At 38.0% G+C, this 13551-nt stretch overlaps 1 protein-coding gene across 1 annotated transcript in view; it reads left to right on the forward strand.

Moving 5' to 3' along the window:
• Positions 1 to 5270: 5270 nt before the first annotated feature.
• LOC121637066 (plakophilin-3-like) overlaps positions 5271 to 13551 on the forward strand; it is a 33617-nt gene continuing 25336 nt past the window's right edge. Inside the window, exon 1 of the mRNA XM_041980971.1 lies at positions 5271 to 5572. Coding sequence (XP_041836905.1) covers positions 5368 to 5572 — 205 coding nt within the window. The 5' untranslated portion in view covers positions 5271 to 5367. The remainder of the gene's footprint in view (positions 5573 to 13551) is intronic.

The following is a 13551-nucleotide window of genomic DNA, read 5'->3' on the forward strand; positions in this document are numbered from 1 at the left end:
AAGGAAATCCTACCTGCGATATTGAAGGCACTGCCCACTCATTCAGCAGTTACCATGGCAACAGCGTCTCATGCAGACGTTTGCTTCCCAAAAGCTAATATCATTCTAATGTGAGGCTTTTCCTCACTCTGAAATGATGAGTGGTTGCTATCAAAATCTCCTCTCAAAACCTTTGGTTTACAATACGTTTGAAGTCATTTTAAAACATTGACTGATTAACAATTTCAGTCCCTTCAAAAATCCCTGAAAGCAGCTCAACTTCCGGGGAGCAGCTGTCACACCGATGCCTCGGTTGGTGTGATCATGTGACTTTTGTCATGCTGAATCAATCACAGTTAACACCTCAACAATGCTTGCAACACATCCGTGTCACATGCTCAAGAAAATCGGCTGGAGCGTATATCACTACTTTTTTGTCCATGTGAGTTCTGTCAGCGTTTCTTAATTAAACCCTTGATTCATGCACCTTTCTGCCTCCTGCCTCAAACCATGACCGTTGTCTTTGTCAGAATGTTTTGGGTTGCCAGTGTTAAAAAGAGAAGTTCCATTTACAAAAATATAAGTATTGCAGCACAAAGGACTAATCTTGCTTTGGCATGACGTTAGCTCATGTCCAGGGTGGGTGATGCTGGATATGTATGGCTGGAGAAATTGAGTGTAAAACACTAGCATTTAATAAAATATTGATAAGGACATGATCATCCATTTAAATTCTGAAAATCTTTTCCTGAAGTCAAGCATTGTGTATTAATTCAGCTTCTAAATCTTTAGATTTAGAATTCAAATCTAAAGCTTTTTTGTATTTGTCTATTTTTTTATACTGCACATATTTACATTTGTGTTGAATCTGCTAATTTGTTGAATAGTGAGTTTGCAGATTTTTTTTATTGTTATGGGCTTTTTTCCTTGTGTGTGTTTGGGACACAATGTGCAATGTGTGTTTGGAGGGATGCCAAAGAAGGGAGTGCTTGCCTATTTCTGCAGAAACTTGCGCAACTGCAGCTGTAGATGCTACTGAGACATTGTGTGGGTGTAACTAATGGTATCAAGATGTCTCTGTTTCTCTTAGCTTATGTGGCAGTTGGTGATTAGAATGAGCGGAAAAACCTCACATTTTGATTTGCCTCTAAACCAGTCACATGCAAAGTAAATTTCATGTTTTTAGACTCAGTTTTCTTGAAATGGGACAAATAAGTATTCTGAGACAATTTGCTAAAGCATCCAAATGCCCACCAACTTCATCATCCATTCATTTTGTATACGGGCGCAAGGGTAAGGGGCGGTGAGGACAGATGTGCACGGTGATGTGGTGGTCCACACTGTCCCTTCACAAAAAAAGCTCTCTGCTTCAAGAAAGAACATCAGAAGTTATTGTACAGTGAGTCAATCTAAAGGGGTATAAAGGTTAAGTAGGCAGGAAGTTCACTGCCATAGAGTCATGAATAATGATGATAATAATAGTCAGCAAACAAAAAAACCTTTACACAGGAAATATACAGTCACTTCATTGTCTATGAAAAGCAGCTAAAAATAATAACCGTGTCAAGGTGCAGCAAACATTTCTATGAAATATTAACAACACGGTGGAGCAATATTTTAACAAAACTGGCTCAAACTTTAACAGCTCTCCACCTGACAGTAACTGCCATAAAAAAGCTGGAAAATACTCCCATCATTATAAACAGTAGTATTACAGTGTTCCCTGGGGATACAGTAGCTGGGGGGGGTTGTGAAAAAGGTTGTTGAGCCTGCATGGGTGGACCAGTATGTGGTGCAGGAGGCCACTTTAAAATAATTAAATGAGTAAATGAATGAATAAATAAATGGTAGTAATGATCATCCCGTTGCCAGGACATAGTAACAGCTGATCGCTGTGGGCAGGACCCAGTTATCAAGTGAAATTTATTATTTCATTTTATTAAAGGTCTAGTTCTAGATTAATAATTCAGTATTTTCACCCACATCAAACCAGATTAGGCATAGAATACCACTGAAGTATTTACAAATTAAAACCTTTTGCCAACACTTAGCCTAAAATAGGATTAAGCTAAGCTCGTCTGTAACAAACAGATAAATTTAACATTTCATTCATGAATAGCAAAGTCAGTCTAGTAATCTCATCCAATCAGACTTTATAATTAAATGACAGACTGTTTGAGGCCAAGATCAAGTAATCAAACTCTAAGAACCAGCAGATTACGAGATACATTCAGCACCATGGATCACATTTCACACAGAGCAACACAGATGCTCAGCACAGATGTTTCCATCAACAAACGTCTACATCCAGTCAGGAAGGAACCATGGAGGGACACTCAGTAAGTCACCTGTACAGGTAGTCTATGACTTCATTTTAGAGAAAGGATACAGCTCAACCAGACTGATCCTGTTTCATTTTTGCAACTTACTTAAACTCTGTAGAACATCAGGGAAACATCTGCAGCAGACAAAAATCTCACATACTAGAATACTGTTAGTAAAAATTTTATTGCGACTTAGTAAAAATGAGTCGGACTGAGTTTAACCAGCTGCAGAGGATGCCTCCAGAGGAAGAGGAGAAGACACCTCTGTGGTTGCTATGGTTACTGTCTCGCCAGGTCTCATCCCATTGCTGGAATCATCCAAGCTGCTGGAAGTGGTTGATTCTCGTGACAACTGACACGTGTTCCTTTCTCCACGTTATTGTTGAACCATTTTCTTATTTCCGTTGTCAAAAGGAAGGAGTCTGCTACTACTTCATTAAAGGTAGACAATGACTAAATATCGTGTTAACGTACAGAACATAATACGCCGTTATCGTGACGTGATGATTATATACACACATAGATGTAATATGCAGACACACACACAACTTTCAAATATCTTGAGAGATAAGTTTCCTCATGAAAAAGATTGTAATTGTGATGATTTAGTACCACTGTAAAATATTTGTTGAATAAATAAAAATGATATTTTACTAATTAAAATAAAAAGGGTAGTTTGTGAATGGGCTGGTCTGGTGTGTGAATGGACGGGCCTTGCCCACCGGGGCCGCCAATTCAGTTCAGCTTTATTAGTATAGCGCCACTTTACAACAAAATCATCTCGGGGCACTTTACAGACAAATCAGTATGAGTAAATTCATAATAAATAATAGCCTTCTTAAGGAAAACCAACAGAATGCATTGACTTTGATTCTATCCTCCATCCTGAACATGCAGGAGGGGAGTGGAAAGGAAAAACTCCCTTTTAACAGGAAGGAACCCGGCTCACGGAGGGCGGCCATCCACCTGGACCGGTTGGGGTGGAGAGGACAGGAAAGAGAGACCAACAGACACCACAACCTTATCCAGGAAGACCTGCTGAAAAAGGAAAAACACATTAATGATGCCAATACTGTCGTATGTTTATACATAAGGAGTAGAATGATGAAAAGGACGAGCTCAGTGCTTCAGTCCCCCAGTAGTCTAAACCGATGGCAGCATAACTAAGGAATGGCTAACCACCCCTTGATAATATTTATGAGAAAGGAAGGTCTTAAATATAGATCTTAAATATAGAGACGGTGTCAGCCTCCCGAACCCAAACTGGGAGCGGATTCCATAAAAAAGGGTCCTGATAGCCGGTTGTTAAGTCAATTCCTCCACTAGTGGGCAGTGCTGAGTTCAGAGTTGATTCCAGTCGGACACCGTTTGGTGGCGGTAATGGACCCATATGAGGTTGTTTTCAAGCACCTAACATGCCCCAAACACTCGCATAGCCTTTTTTCAAAAGCTTGCACAATTTCTACAATTATTATTATTATTATTATTTTATTATTATTATTGATACTATTATTAATAATAATGCTGATGTTAACCATTTTTAATATTATTGAAATGTATGATATGATGATGAAAATCACTTTAAATTAGATTTTTAGTTAAATTAGGAGTAATCATCATCAGTACTATTGTTTTCATTGTATTGTTCTATTCTCCCTTTTACTCCATTCTATTCTATATGATTCAGTCATATAGACAGATGTCACCCAGGTACCAGGTGTCCCCCCAAGAAAGAAAAATCAAACTCTAAGAGATATTGAGTAATTGACCTGGGTAAACCTAAAAAGTCCAAGTGCAAGTAAATGCAACATGTAATGTTCTACTATACTCTATACATGTTGGGCATCAACACTACCATCATGATATAGCTTTCAACCAGCATTTTCTTGCCAACCACCTACACAGGTGACGAACTTTTCACATTTAATAAAGAGGATGTACAAGTCATAAAACCACCAAATGGGCCAACTTTGCAAAGACAAATAGACAATAATGTCAAAACACTGAAATTGTGATAGAACTCAAAGCAAGTTTTTCTCATTATCAATGCGTGTTTGTGGCCTTGACACCTTTTGTTCAAAATATGCAACAAACCACTTTTGGCCTTTTAAAATGTTATTTTATCTAACAAAAACAGATGTGATCCGTGATTTCAGACACAGCGGTGAACACAAAGTAAGCATCCTTCATAGTGAAGACGTGCAGCTTGTTGAGTCCTGTAAATACCTGGATACTCTAAATTGAAATTTGATGTGAAGACTGGGTCTGGGGTCAAAAGAAATCAACTGAGAATTTATTGACTGAGGAAGCTAGACTCTAATTTCATTTGCTGAAAGTCTAAACTTTTCGTTTATCTCTTAGTTTTATGAACTCTACCAATGACAGGAAGAGCCCGAACAACACTGTTAGCATCTGTTCAAAGATAGCTTGAGTCACACAGAAAGATTTGATCGCCGTTTTGAGATCAATAAAGTTGTCTTGAGTCTTAAGTCCAATTTTTTTATTTGTCTGTTTTACTCTTAAATTCTTATGTATTTATTTTATATTATTTATCTAACATTCACTTTTATTTATTTGATATTTAATTGCATTTTATTTCATTGCAGTCTTTCTCTTTTTGTTTTTCTTTTCCAGATCTTCTCCTGTATTTCGTTTTTTAATAATTGTAAATAAATGCAGGGTTAAAGTATGCAGGATCATCATAAGATAAGCAATTGTTGATTAAAAAAAAACACAAACACATACAACAACATAATTTCCCTTTTTTTTCTTTCTCTAAATTCCTGATGGTTATAATCAGGTCATTATTTCCTAAACTCTAGACACCCCACCCCCCTATCTATAAGATAGAAACTGGGATGTCTTGGTTGTTTTTGACAGGTGGATTTTGGGGGGCCCCCTCCCTCCCTGACGCCCCTGGTCCCGCCTACAGATGTTGGGAGCTCCATTTCGTTGTGGAAACACGGACGAAACAAAGCGGCTGAAAAGACCAGTTGTTGGAATAATCGTCCAGATTATTTTTCTTCCTTGTCTGTTGTTTTTTTGTTTATTCCACATTTCGAGTATGAACGCAGCGATGACGGAGGGCTTTTTTCTGTCTGCTCTGAAGCCCAACTCCGCTTGTACCGCCTATGTGGTTCCTGCGGACGGTCCGTGTCCAGACCCACTGGCCAAAGTTAGAAGGGTCCAGGAGCAAGTCCGGATGCGGCTGGCTGAAAGAAAGTCCCCGTCCCTGCCCAGGCTGGACGACGCACAGCTTGGATCAACCGGTGAGCCCCTAGGAAATGAAAAAGTTTGGCTAAAGTTGGGCTGAGCGTGCTGTGTAACACATCAGCTGTATAACGGATTGTTTATGGAGGACCGAAAATGCCGAAATTAAAAATAATTACAGAAACGTAAAAATAGCTCAACAAACAAATTGCTGTGCCAATAAATTGTAAAAAAAAAACTAACTAAATAAAATAAAAATAATAATAAATAAAATAGATTTTCCATTCAGAAATGTATAAAACATGACACAGATGTATGTTTCTTTTAGAGCTTTTATTCCTTCTTTCTTTACCTATTTACTTACTTACATTTGTACTTAATAATATATTAACAATAGGACAAAAAGTACCCATTTATAAAATATTCTACCTATACACACATATATATATATTTCTGTTCAGTCATTGAAAGTGTTCATTGTTCCCGGACTTTACATTGTGTGTTGTTGACTTCATATACAGATAAGTATTTATGGGGTCCTAGTCTTTCCTGTTTTATTCCTTTATGGAAATGTTTAATGACATTACAGGTTTAGAAAAAGGGGAATTTTTATTGATTAATGTAAGCACTACGCAGGAATAAATGTTTGGTTTTTAAGTCACAGGTACAACTTCAGATTAAATATATAGAGTTAAACTGGTAAGAATATGAGAACAAAGTACGGAAAAGGAAGGCAAAATCCCTCCTCCTTATATCTACAAAGGAAGGTGGTTTCCTTTGTCTGGAAAGGCCACAGAGGAGTCAGGATGTTGTGCTGCACACAGTCTCGGAGGCAGATGTCATGGAGAAAAGCATGTAATGAGGCAAAATGACTGGACGTGACGTTAAGTTACTTTAATGTTGACATTTTTCACCAACCAACCAGAAAGACTACAACTGACTGCTTACTGTATATAGACAAGCTTAACTGGATCATACCATTTACACAAGTTTTCAAAGGTAGCTATAATGGACTTATTTACATTAAAAGTTTCCCAGAGACTACACATATATTTACACAAACCCAAACTACTGAGAAATCATATTAATTAAGGCCTGGTACACACCTAACACCTAATTTCTGGGTTGTTTTTCTCCTGGTTTTGCCTCTTCCTGACCTCAGACGGCAAACGCCCGATCACCGTGAGATTTCCCTGGTGTGTTACGAGCCTGGTAATCCGCTCCGAAATGGGTCGTAGCCGACAATTGGGGACATTGAACATGTTTAATATTTCAGAGCCGATTTCTGAGGAATGCTGACAACTCGTGCATTGTGACTGCGTGGGTGGTGATGTGGCACAGAATGTAGCCAATCAGAGAGCGAGCTGGCTGGAGAACAAGGAAGTAAATAAAGTCCGTCTTCACGCTGTCTCCAGTCTGTTATTTTTTTCAGTTCTGGCTTTTTCTGTTAACAATAGTCCCAAGACCACCATCGTTCCCTCGTCCTATATTTCCTCTTCCATGCTGTGTGTTTCCATGCTTGTTACTATATTTCTTCTTCTTTGTTTTTGCCGGTTGTTGCTATGGTTCTTCTTCTACGTTTCAATGTTTGTCCGGCTCGGAGGACTAGATTGTAGATGAGTTGCGGGACAACATCATTATGTGTGTTGTTCTGTGATTGCATTATCGGAGCCACCACACACAATACGATCCAACTGATTTTTAATCTTCACGTGTGAGGTCTCGACCAGATAAATAATCTCATAAGATTTAAAAAATTGTTGTGTGTAACAGCCTAACCCAACCAATGATTTACCAAAACTATAGAAAATTATTCCTCCAAATTCCCCCTTTCAAATCTTGACTGCCCTGCCCCCGGAACCAATAAATGTCACATGAACATCTGGGGACATCTTTTATCCACGCACCACTCCTGGGAGACAGAAAACAGCCAGAGGTAAGTAGAAATATTAAATAAACTTTTCAGTCTCTTTAACTAATACTTAAAAGCATCACAGACCTGTTTACTAGCTGCTTACCAATCAATCTGGCTTGTTTTTACCGGTGAGCATGACATAGAGGATTTCTGGCTTCTGCTACCACACGCTCACACATACGCACACACACGTACATATCCACACTCTGTTTGGCCTGTAACGAAGGCTGCTGGTGATGCATCCTACACCCCTATTTTCTCCCAGAATTCATTGCACACAAGACGGTGGCGAATGAGCAACTGAGCTCAGAAAAATACAAGTGTTTTTTTTTTTCCTACACTTTAGTAGAAACGTGACAAAACCAGATAAAAACATGTGAAACGGTGGCATTAAAACTGTAATATTTGATATTCGTAGATTTTTAAGGGTTTAATAAAGTGTGTACCGGCCGTTTAGTTTTTTTTAACTAAGTGTCCTATGATGTGCAAACAGTCAGTTCAGAGATTTAAGGGATTCAACTTCCTATGTGGCCGTCATGGGACATTCTCGTTGGCTAGGCAGACTGTCCCATTTCACGAATGTTAAGCCAGCTTCGGAATGTGCAGACTACGTAGGACGTGTGCAGACTACGTAGGACGTGTAGGACACTGTTTAAAAAACATTATTAAAAAACAAAACAAAACAGGGAAATACTAATAAAATTACAGAAACAGCAAATTTATACACCTACTGCAAAATTATATGAAAAAAACCTGAAAATACATAAAAGTTCTATTTTTGTAAAATGATGTAAATAAATTTTACATTAAATGTGTAACACATGTTTATATATCATAATTTCATTAAAATGTAGTCTAAGGAAATCATTAAACATCTAAACTCAGGCTATAGCTGTGAATTTATGTAAGTCTAGAGCACAGGTGTCAAACTCTGGTCCTTGAGGGCCGCTCTCCTCCAACACGCCTGACTCAATGAAATGGGTCATTGAGAAGAACTTGACACAAAGCCGTTGGATCCTTTTGATTTCAATCAGGTGTGTTGGGGCAGGGAAACAAGAAGAACCTGCAGGATGGTGTAGTTTCACACCCTGGTCTGGAGGTTAAAGAGATGGACTGGACTTTGGGCTGGAGGGCTTAGGTTCAAGTCCCTGGACTGGCAATGAAGGTGAACCACTGTGGACCTTTGAGCAAGGCACTTATCTGTATTTATAGGTAATTTAACTGGTATTGTAGATGTTAATTGTTCTTATTAAACATTTCAAGGTCAAAATAAAAGATCTTGTGTAAAAGTAAAGCCGGAAAAGTTGCTAGAATTTTACATTTTTTGCCTTGTGTTTTTTTCTGTATTTGTCTGGCGCATCAGATGCAGGAACATCAAAGTTTTTATAAAGTTTTTTTTCTGTTTTTACAGTGCATGGCTATGTCCTGATGAAAATTGTTTATAGTTTTGGAGAAGTAAAGATGATTGCTTTCGATTAGCTTTCTGTAATCACTGTTGTTTATTGAGCAGGCAGCCGCTACGTTAGCGGCACATGGAGCACTTTTGATCCGATCGAACATCCAGTCAGAATAAAAATCTTGATTCCAAAATCAAATATATAATCAAATATATTATCTGTTCATCTGTGTAGATGTTTATTTTTTTTTATAAATAAATATATTCTGGCCATTATGTATTAGGAAAGATGTTTTAATATACAGGATTCATTAATTATTACATCTTAAGCAAAAGAGCAGTACAAAAATATGAAAGCAGTCAAAAATATGAGGAAGTAAATTTATTATTATTACAAAAACAATAAAATGACTGGTGACCTGTCCAGGATGTGCCCTGCCTTTCACCATTTCTTTGGTTGGAAAAAACTGGTATGTGGCATCTGATGGCAGATCTGCTCTGAAATGTCTGAAACAGTAAACAGTCGTGGATGTTGTGACTGAATGTCTGACTGACCTGGGGCTCCTAGTCAGAGAACAACAAACATCACAATCTGGTGGAGGAAAGTGGTGTTCTCATCTGCTCATGGGTGTTTCATCCCGATCGGTACCGCTTCATTTACGTTCTTATTGCTTCTGAAGCCACTAACCCTTTCTACATGAGTCCTCAGGTGTAGGCTACCACCTCACCTTTTCTCTCAGCGTCTCGTTCATAGAGCTGGCACGTTGTAAATGCAGCCATCTTTACTTCCGCTTAGGACTGGACAGTAATTCAATATCAATACATATCACAATATACTTTTATTCAATAATGGTGATATGAGTTTTGAACACATTTCCGTTATTTCGATATACATACAGTATATGATCACAGCTTTTGATTCAAGCCGAACAGAAAGAGCCGCAACACATCGGCTACGTAAGTGATGATGTACACCGCAGACACAGAGCCCGACCAAGCCCACCAGCAGTTAGCTGTGCTCAGCGTGAGGTAGAAGGCTAGGCTAGTATACAACGCTGCTAGTTTTAGCTATGAGTGCTTATGTCTGTAACATAAACATGACTGAACAAGCTTCTACAAGCAAAGAGAAAGAAGATGAAATAGTTGATAAGAGAGCAAAGAATAACTGTGGTACGGAAGTGGTTTGGCTCAGTGTCACCAACTTAGTGACTTTGTCCTGTTTGTTTCCCCTCTAGCGACATTTTTTTATTTATTTATTTTTTTTAAGCGACTAGTGATTTTTTCTGGTAATATTGAAGACTTTTGGGGACTGTAACGTAGTTTTACTTTTCTCAATGAGGATCCGGTGTTACGCAGACTTGTCTTCACCTCACGCAGAGGCTGCTGCATCAGAGCAGGAGATCAGCTGTTTCGTGACCAGGCTGGAAATGAAACGTACAAAGCTGCTGCTGGATGATCCTGCGCTGGCTTTCCGTCACATATTAATGTCTGTTAATGAAGAGTGTGGACAAAAATATTTAAAAAGTTAAAAAGTGTTGACATGTTCCAGACTCCTAATTAAAAAAAACATTACATTTAATAAAATTAAACTAAAAAACAAAGAAAATATTGACTGAAGAATTTAGTTTTTATTTCATTGTGTTTTGCTGATCAGGCAACAGTGCATCAGAAGCATCTCCGCTCAGAATATGCTGAGTCAGAAGATAAAGCATCAGTTGTTGCTTACTCTTTTTTCTGTTTATTGTAGCAGTTATGAGCACTTTTATTTTTAAGCCTAGTTGAAGCACCGTTGTTTAAATCTTTAAGAATTCCCTAATAAAGTCTATGTTGTAGTTTAAAGTGAAAGATATTAATATTGTGAAAGGTAAAAGTTTTATTTGACCTTTGATGGTGATTTTAAATTTGTTTGAAGGCTAATTTAGCCTTGCTAAATAAAAGGTAACCATTAATTTATTATACAGTTTTTATTTCTAAAATTATACTGGAGTAGTTTCATGGACTTGGCAAAATAATTTTTAGTTTTACAGCATCTGTTGTGGCATTTTTTTTAATATTGTTTATATCGATATCGGAATTATATCGTATCGACCGAAATTAAGAAATATATCGTGATAAAAGTTTTGGCCACATCGTCCAGCCCTACTTCCATTCCAAACCACGGTTCTCTGGGATGTTATTAACTCCTCTGCACGGACCGAAGTGGAGGTTGAAAATCCACTGCTTCATTTTCCTTCACGAAGCAGCTGCTGCAGCCGAGGACGCCACTCAGGAATTAAAATAAGATGAAAAACTTGTCGGAAAATCTGCCGAACAGGTGTAAACAGACTGCGAGTTTACCCAAAAATGGCATTTACTCTGTCAGAAAGACGTTTCTTTTAAGCCCAGCGGGCTGGTTTCAACCTTTCCACGATCTAATGATCAGGAAGGAATAACCACGTCTACACTCATTCTCATGTTTTTTTTCTGTTTCTCATTCTCATGGTTTCCGTGGTGGATCTTGTTGCTGCTCATGCTTGAACCACGTGGGGGTTCAGTGATGTGATGAGTTTAAAGAAAGACTTAGAAAATGTTGGTCGAGTTAAGAGTTATTGAAAGGCTTGAAATAGAATTTTGTTCTTCTGATTTAGTCCTCATTACTTATGCTATAAGTGTAACGATCATGTTAAAGCTCTCCGTCATGTAAACACACAACTGATCGGATCATTTTATCCAGCATCCACGTAATTTAATGCCCCGTCTATAACACAGTTCTTCCTCTCCACCTCTTCGCTGCTTCAAGTTCTGACTTTAATCCAGGCGAAATCTGGCAGAAGGACTTGAAATGTGTGATCCATGTGAGGAATTCCACCAACATCCCAAAGCTGTGGCTGCATTGTTTGGAGGAATGCAATTATTCCCTAAAATTAAGTTTATCACAGATCAGCGGTTGCAGTCAGGCCAGTAATTAGATTCTGATTCTGTTTTTATTGGAGTTGTGTGAAAATCTAATGCTGGAGGAAATGAAAGAAAGCTAAATGTCGTGGCGTCCAGTTGTATGTAAGATGCAGTTGATAGTTATCACATTTACTCTTCCTTTAAAATCCTGTTGCCATGTAAACAACCTCTTTGTTTAAAATAATCAGTTTTAAAGCTTGAATTTTTCACTTTCAGTTTCCATATTTTAGCTTAATTCAAGGTCATTTCTGTGCAGCTCAGGCTGACGGAACTGAAGAGAAGAAGAAAACTAACTGAGAAGAAAGCCTGTAAATCAGGAAGATAATACCCTCCCTGCATGAGATCAGTGACCGCCTGTGTGGAACATTCCTTTCCAATCTCCTCTCAACATGCTCTCAGCATCTATTTTTAACTTGTCTTTTGTCAGGTCAGTAAGGTATAGTCTGCACATATTTCTGCGATGTTGTAGGTCACATGTTACAAAAAGCCTCAAAGAATTCACATCACTGGATTATCTTTTTGTCCCATGCAACTCTTATTTTGGAGTATTTTTAGGCTCTTTCCTGCAAGTTATTTCTTTTACCAAGGTGAGGAGGAACCAGACTGTTGTGGCTGTGTATGGTTCACCAAACAAGCAGAATCAGCTGATCAGCAAGGGTGTAACATTCATACTCAACTAAGCTGCCCATCCCATAAATGCATTTTCTGTACAAATGTGGCTCCATTTAACCCTGAAAACTCCAAACCATTTCTTTCTTTTTACTTTTACTATATTTTTGGTGTTTTTTTAATATACAATTACATGTAGAAGCTCAACCCTTTTCAATGTTTTCCCTACATTGACTCAGCCGTGTGACCGTTCGTACCACGACCTCAAAATTTTGTAGTGGAAACACTGCTTTTAATCCCACTAAACATCCAGGCAAAATTCTTTTGAGAAAAGTCCCCATTTGTCAATTTATGAGGCTAAAATGTTGTAAAAATGAATTTATGAATAGCTATAGCATCATAATTGCCAACCAAAACAATAAGACGTTATTTATTACTAACAGAACTTTGTGGAAACACCACACAGATCAGCAGTGACCAAGCCTTTTCCCATCTGTAGATCATATTCTCTTGGCTTTCAGCTGCCATTGAAACAAACATTCAACAGAAACTATTTACATACAGTATTTACACTTTTTCCTCCAGGTGTGTGTTGCTATTTACAGTTATTTATTTACAGTTATTTATGCCACTATTTACCTACTATCATTACAAAACCAACTCCAGCTCAGCTGCTTTTTGGTGTCACTGTGCATCAAAAACGTCTTCTTGGCTTTATTCCAACCATAGAGGAACTTTTTATTTTAAGACTGAATTTTCTGCCCACTTGCTGATGTTTGGCTGCTTCTCGTTAGACATTACTGTCAATGTAAGCTATTTGCTATATAAGCAATTTAAGCTTTTATCAATTTTCCTTAGCTAACAAGCTGCAGTTTATCTCCAAATGAATCATAGTTCATGTAGAGCAAGCACTGTGTGAGGATCTGGTTATCTCTGACCTGCCTTTCGTCAGCTCAGCCATCAAACCACAGAAGTGTTTTAAAAGCATCAACATCAGTTTCTCGTTAGTGGCTTGGTGGGAATTTCATAAGATAACCAAGTCTCCAGTTTTTCCATGTAAGCTACACCCCTCTGGAACAACCCTGATATCCTGCAAAACAAAAAGATGAATAACTTCAGTCAATGGAAAAATAAAGAAATAAAACAGAACAAATAATCATTTAATATTCTCACTTAATTCTCAC

The sequence above is a fragment of the Melanotaenia boesemani genome, chromosome 1 (genome assembly GCF_017639745.1).
Source record: "Melanotaenia boesemani isolate fMelBoe1 chromosome 1, fMelBoe1.pri, whole genome shotgun sequence".
In the NCBI taxonomy this organism is placed as follows: domain Eukaryota; kingdom Metazoa; phylum Chordata; class Actinopteri; order Atheriniformes; family Melanotaeniidae; genus Melanotaenia; species Melanotaenia boesemani.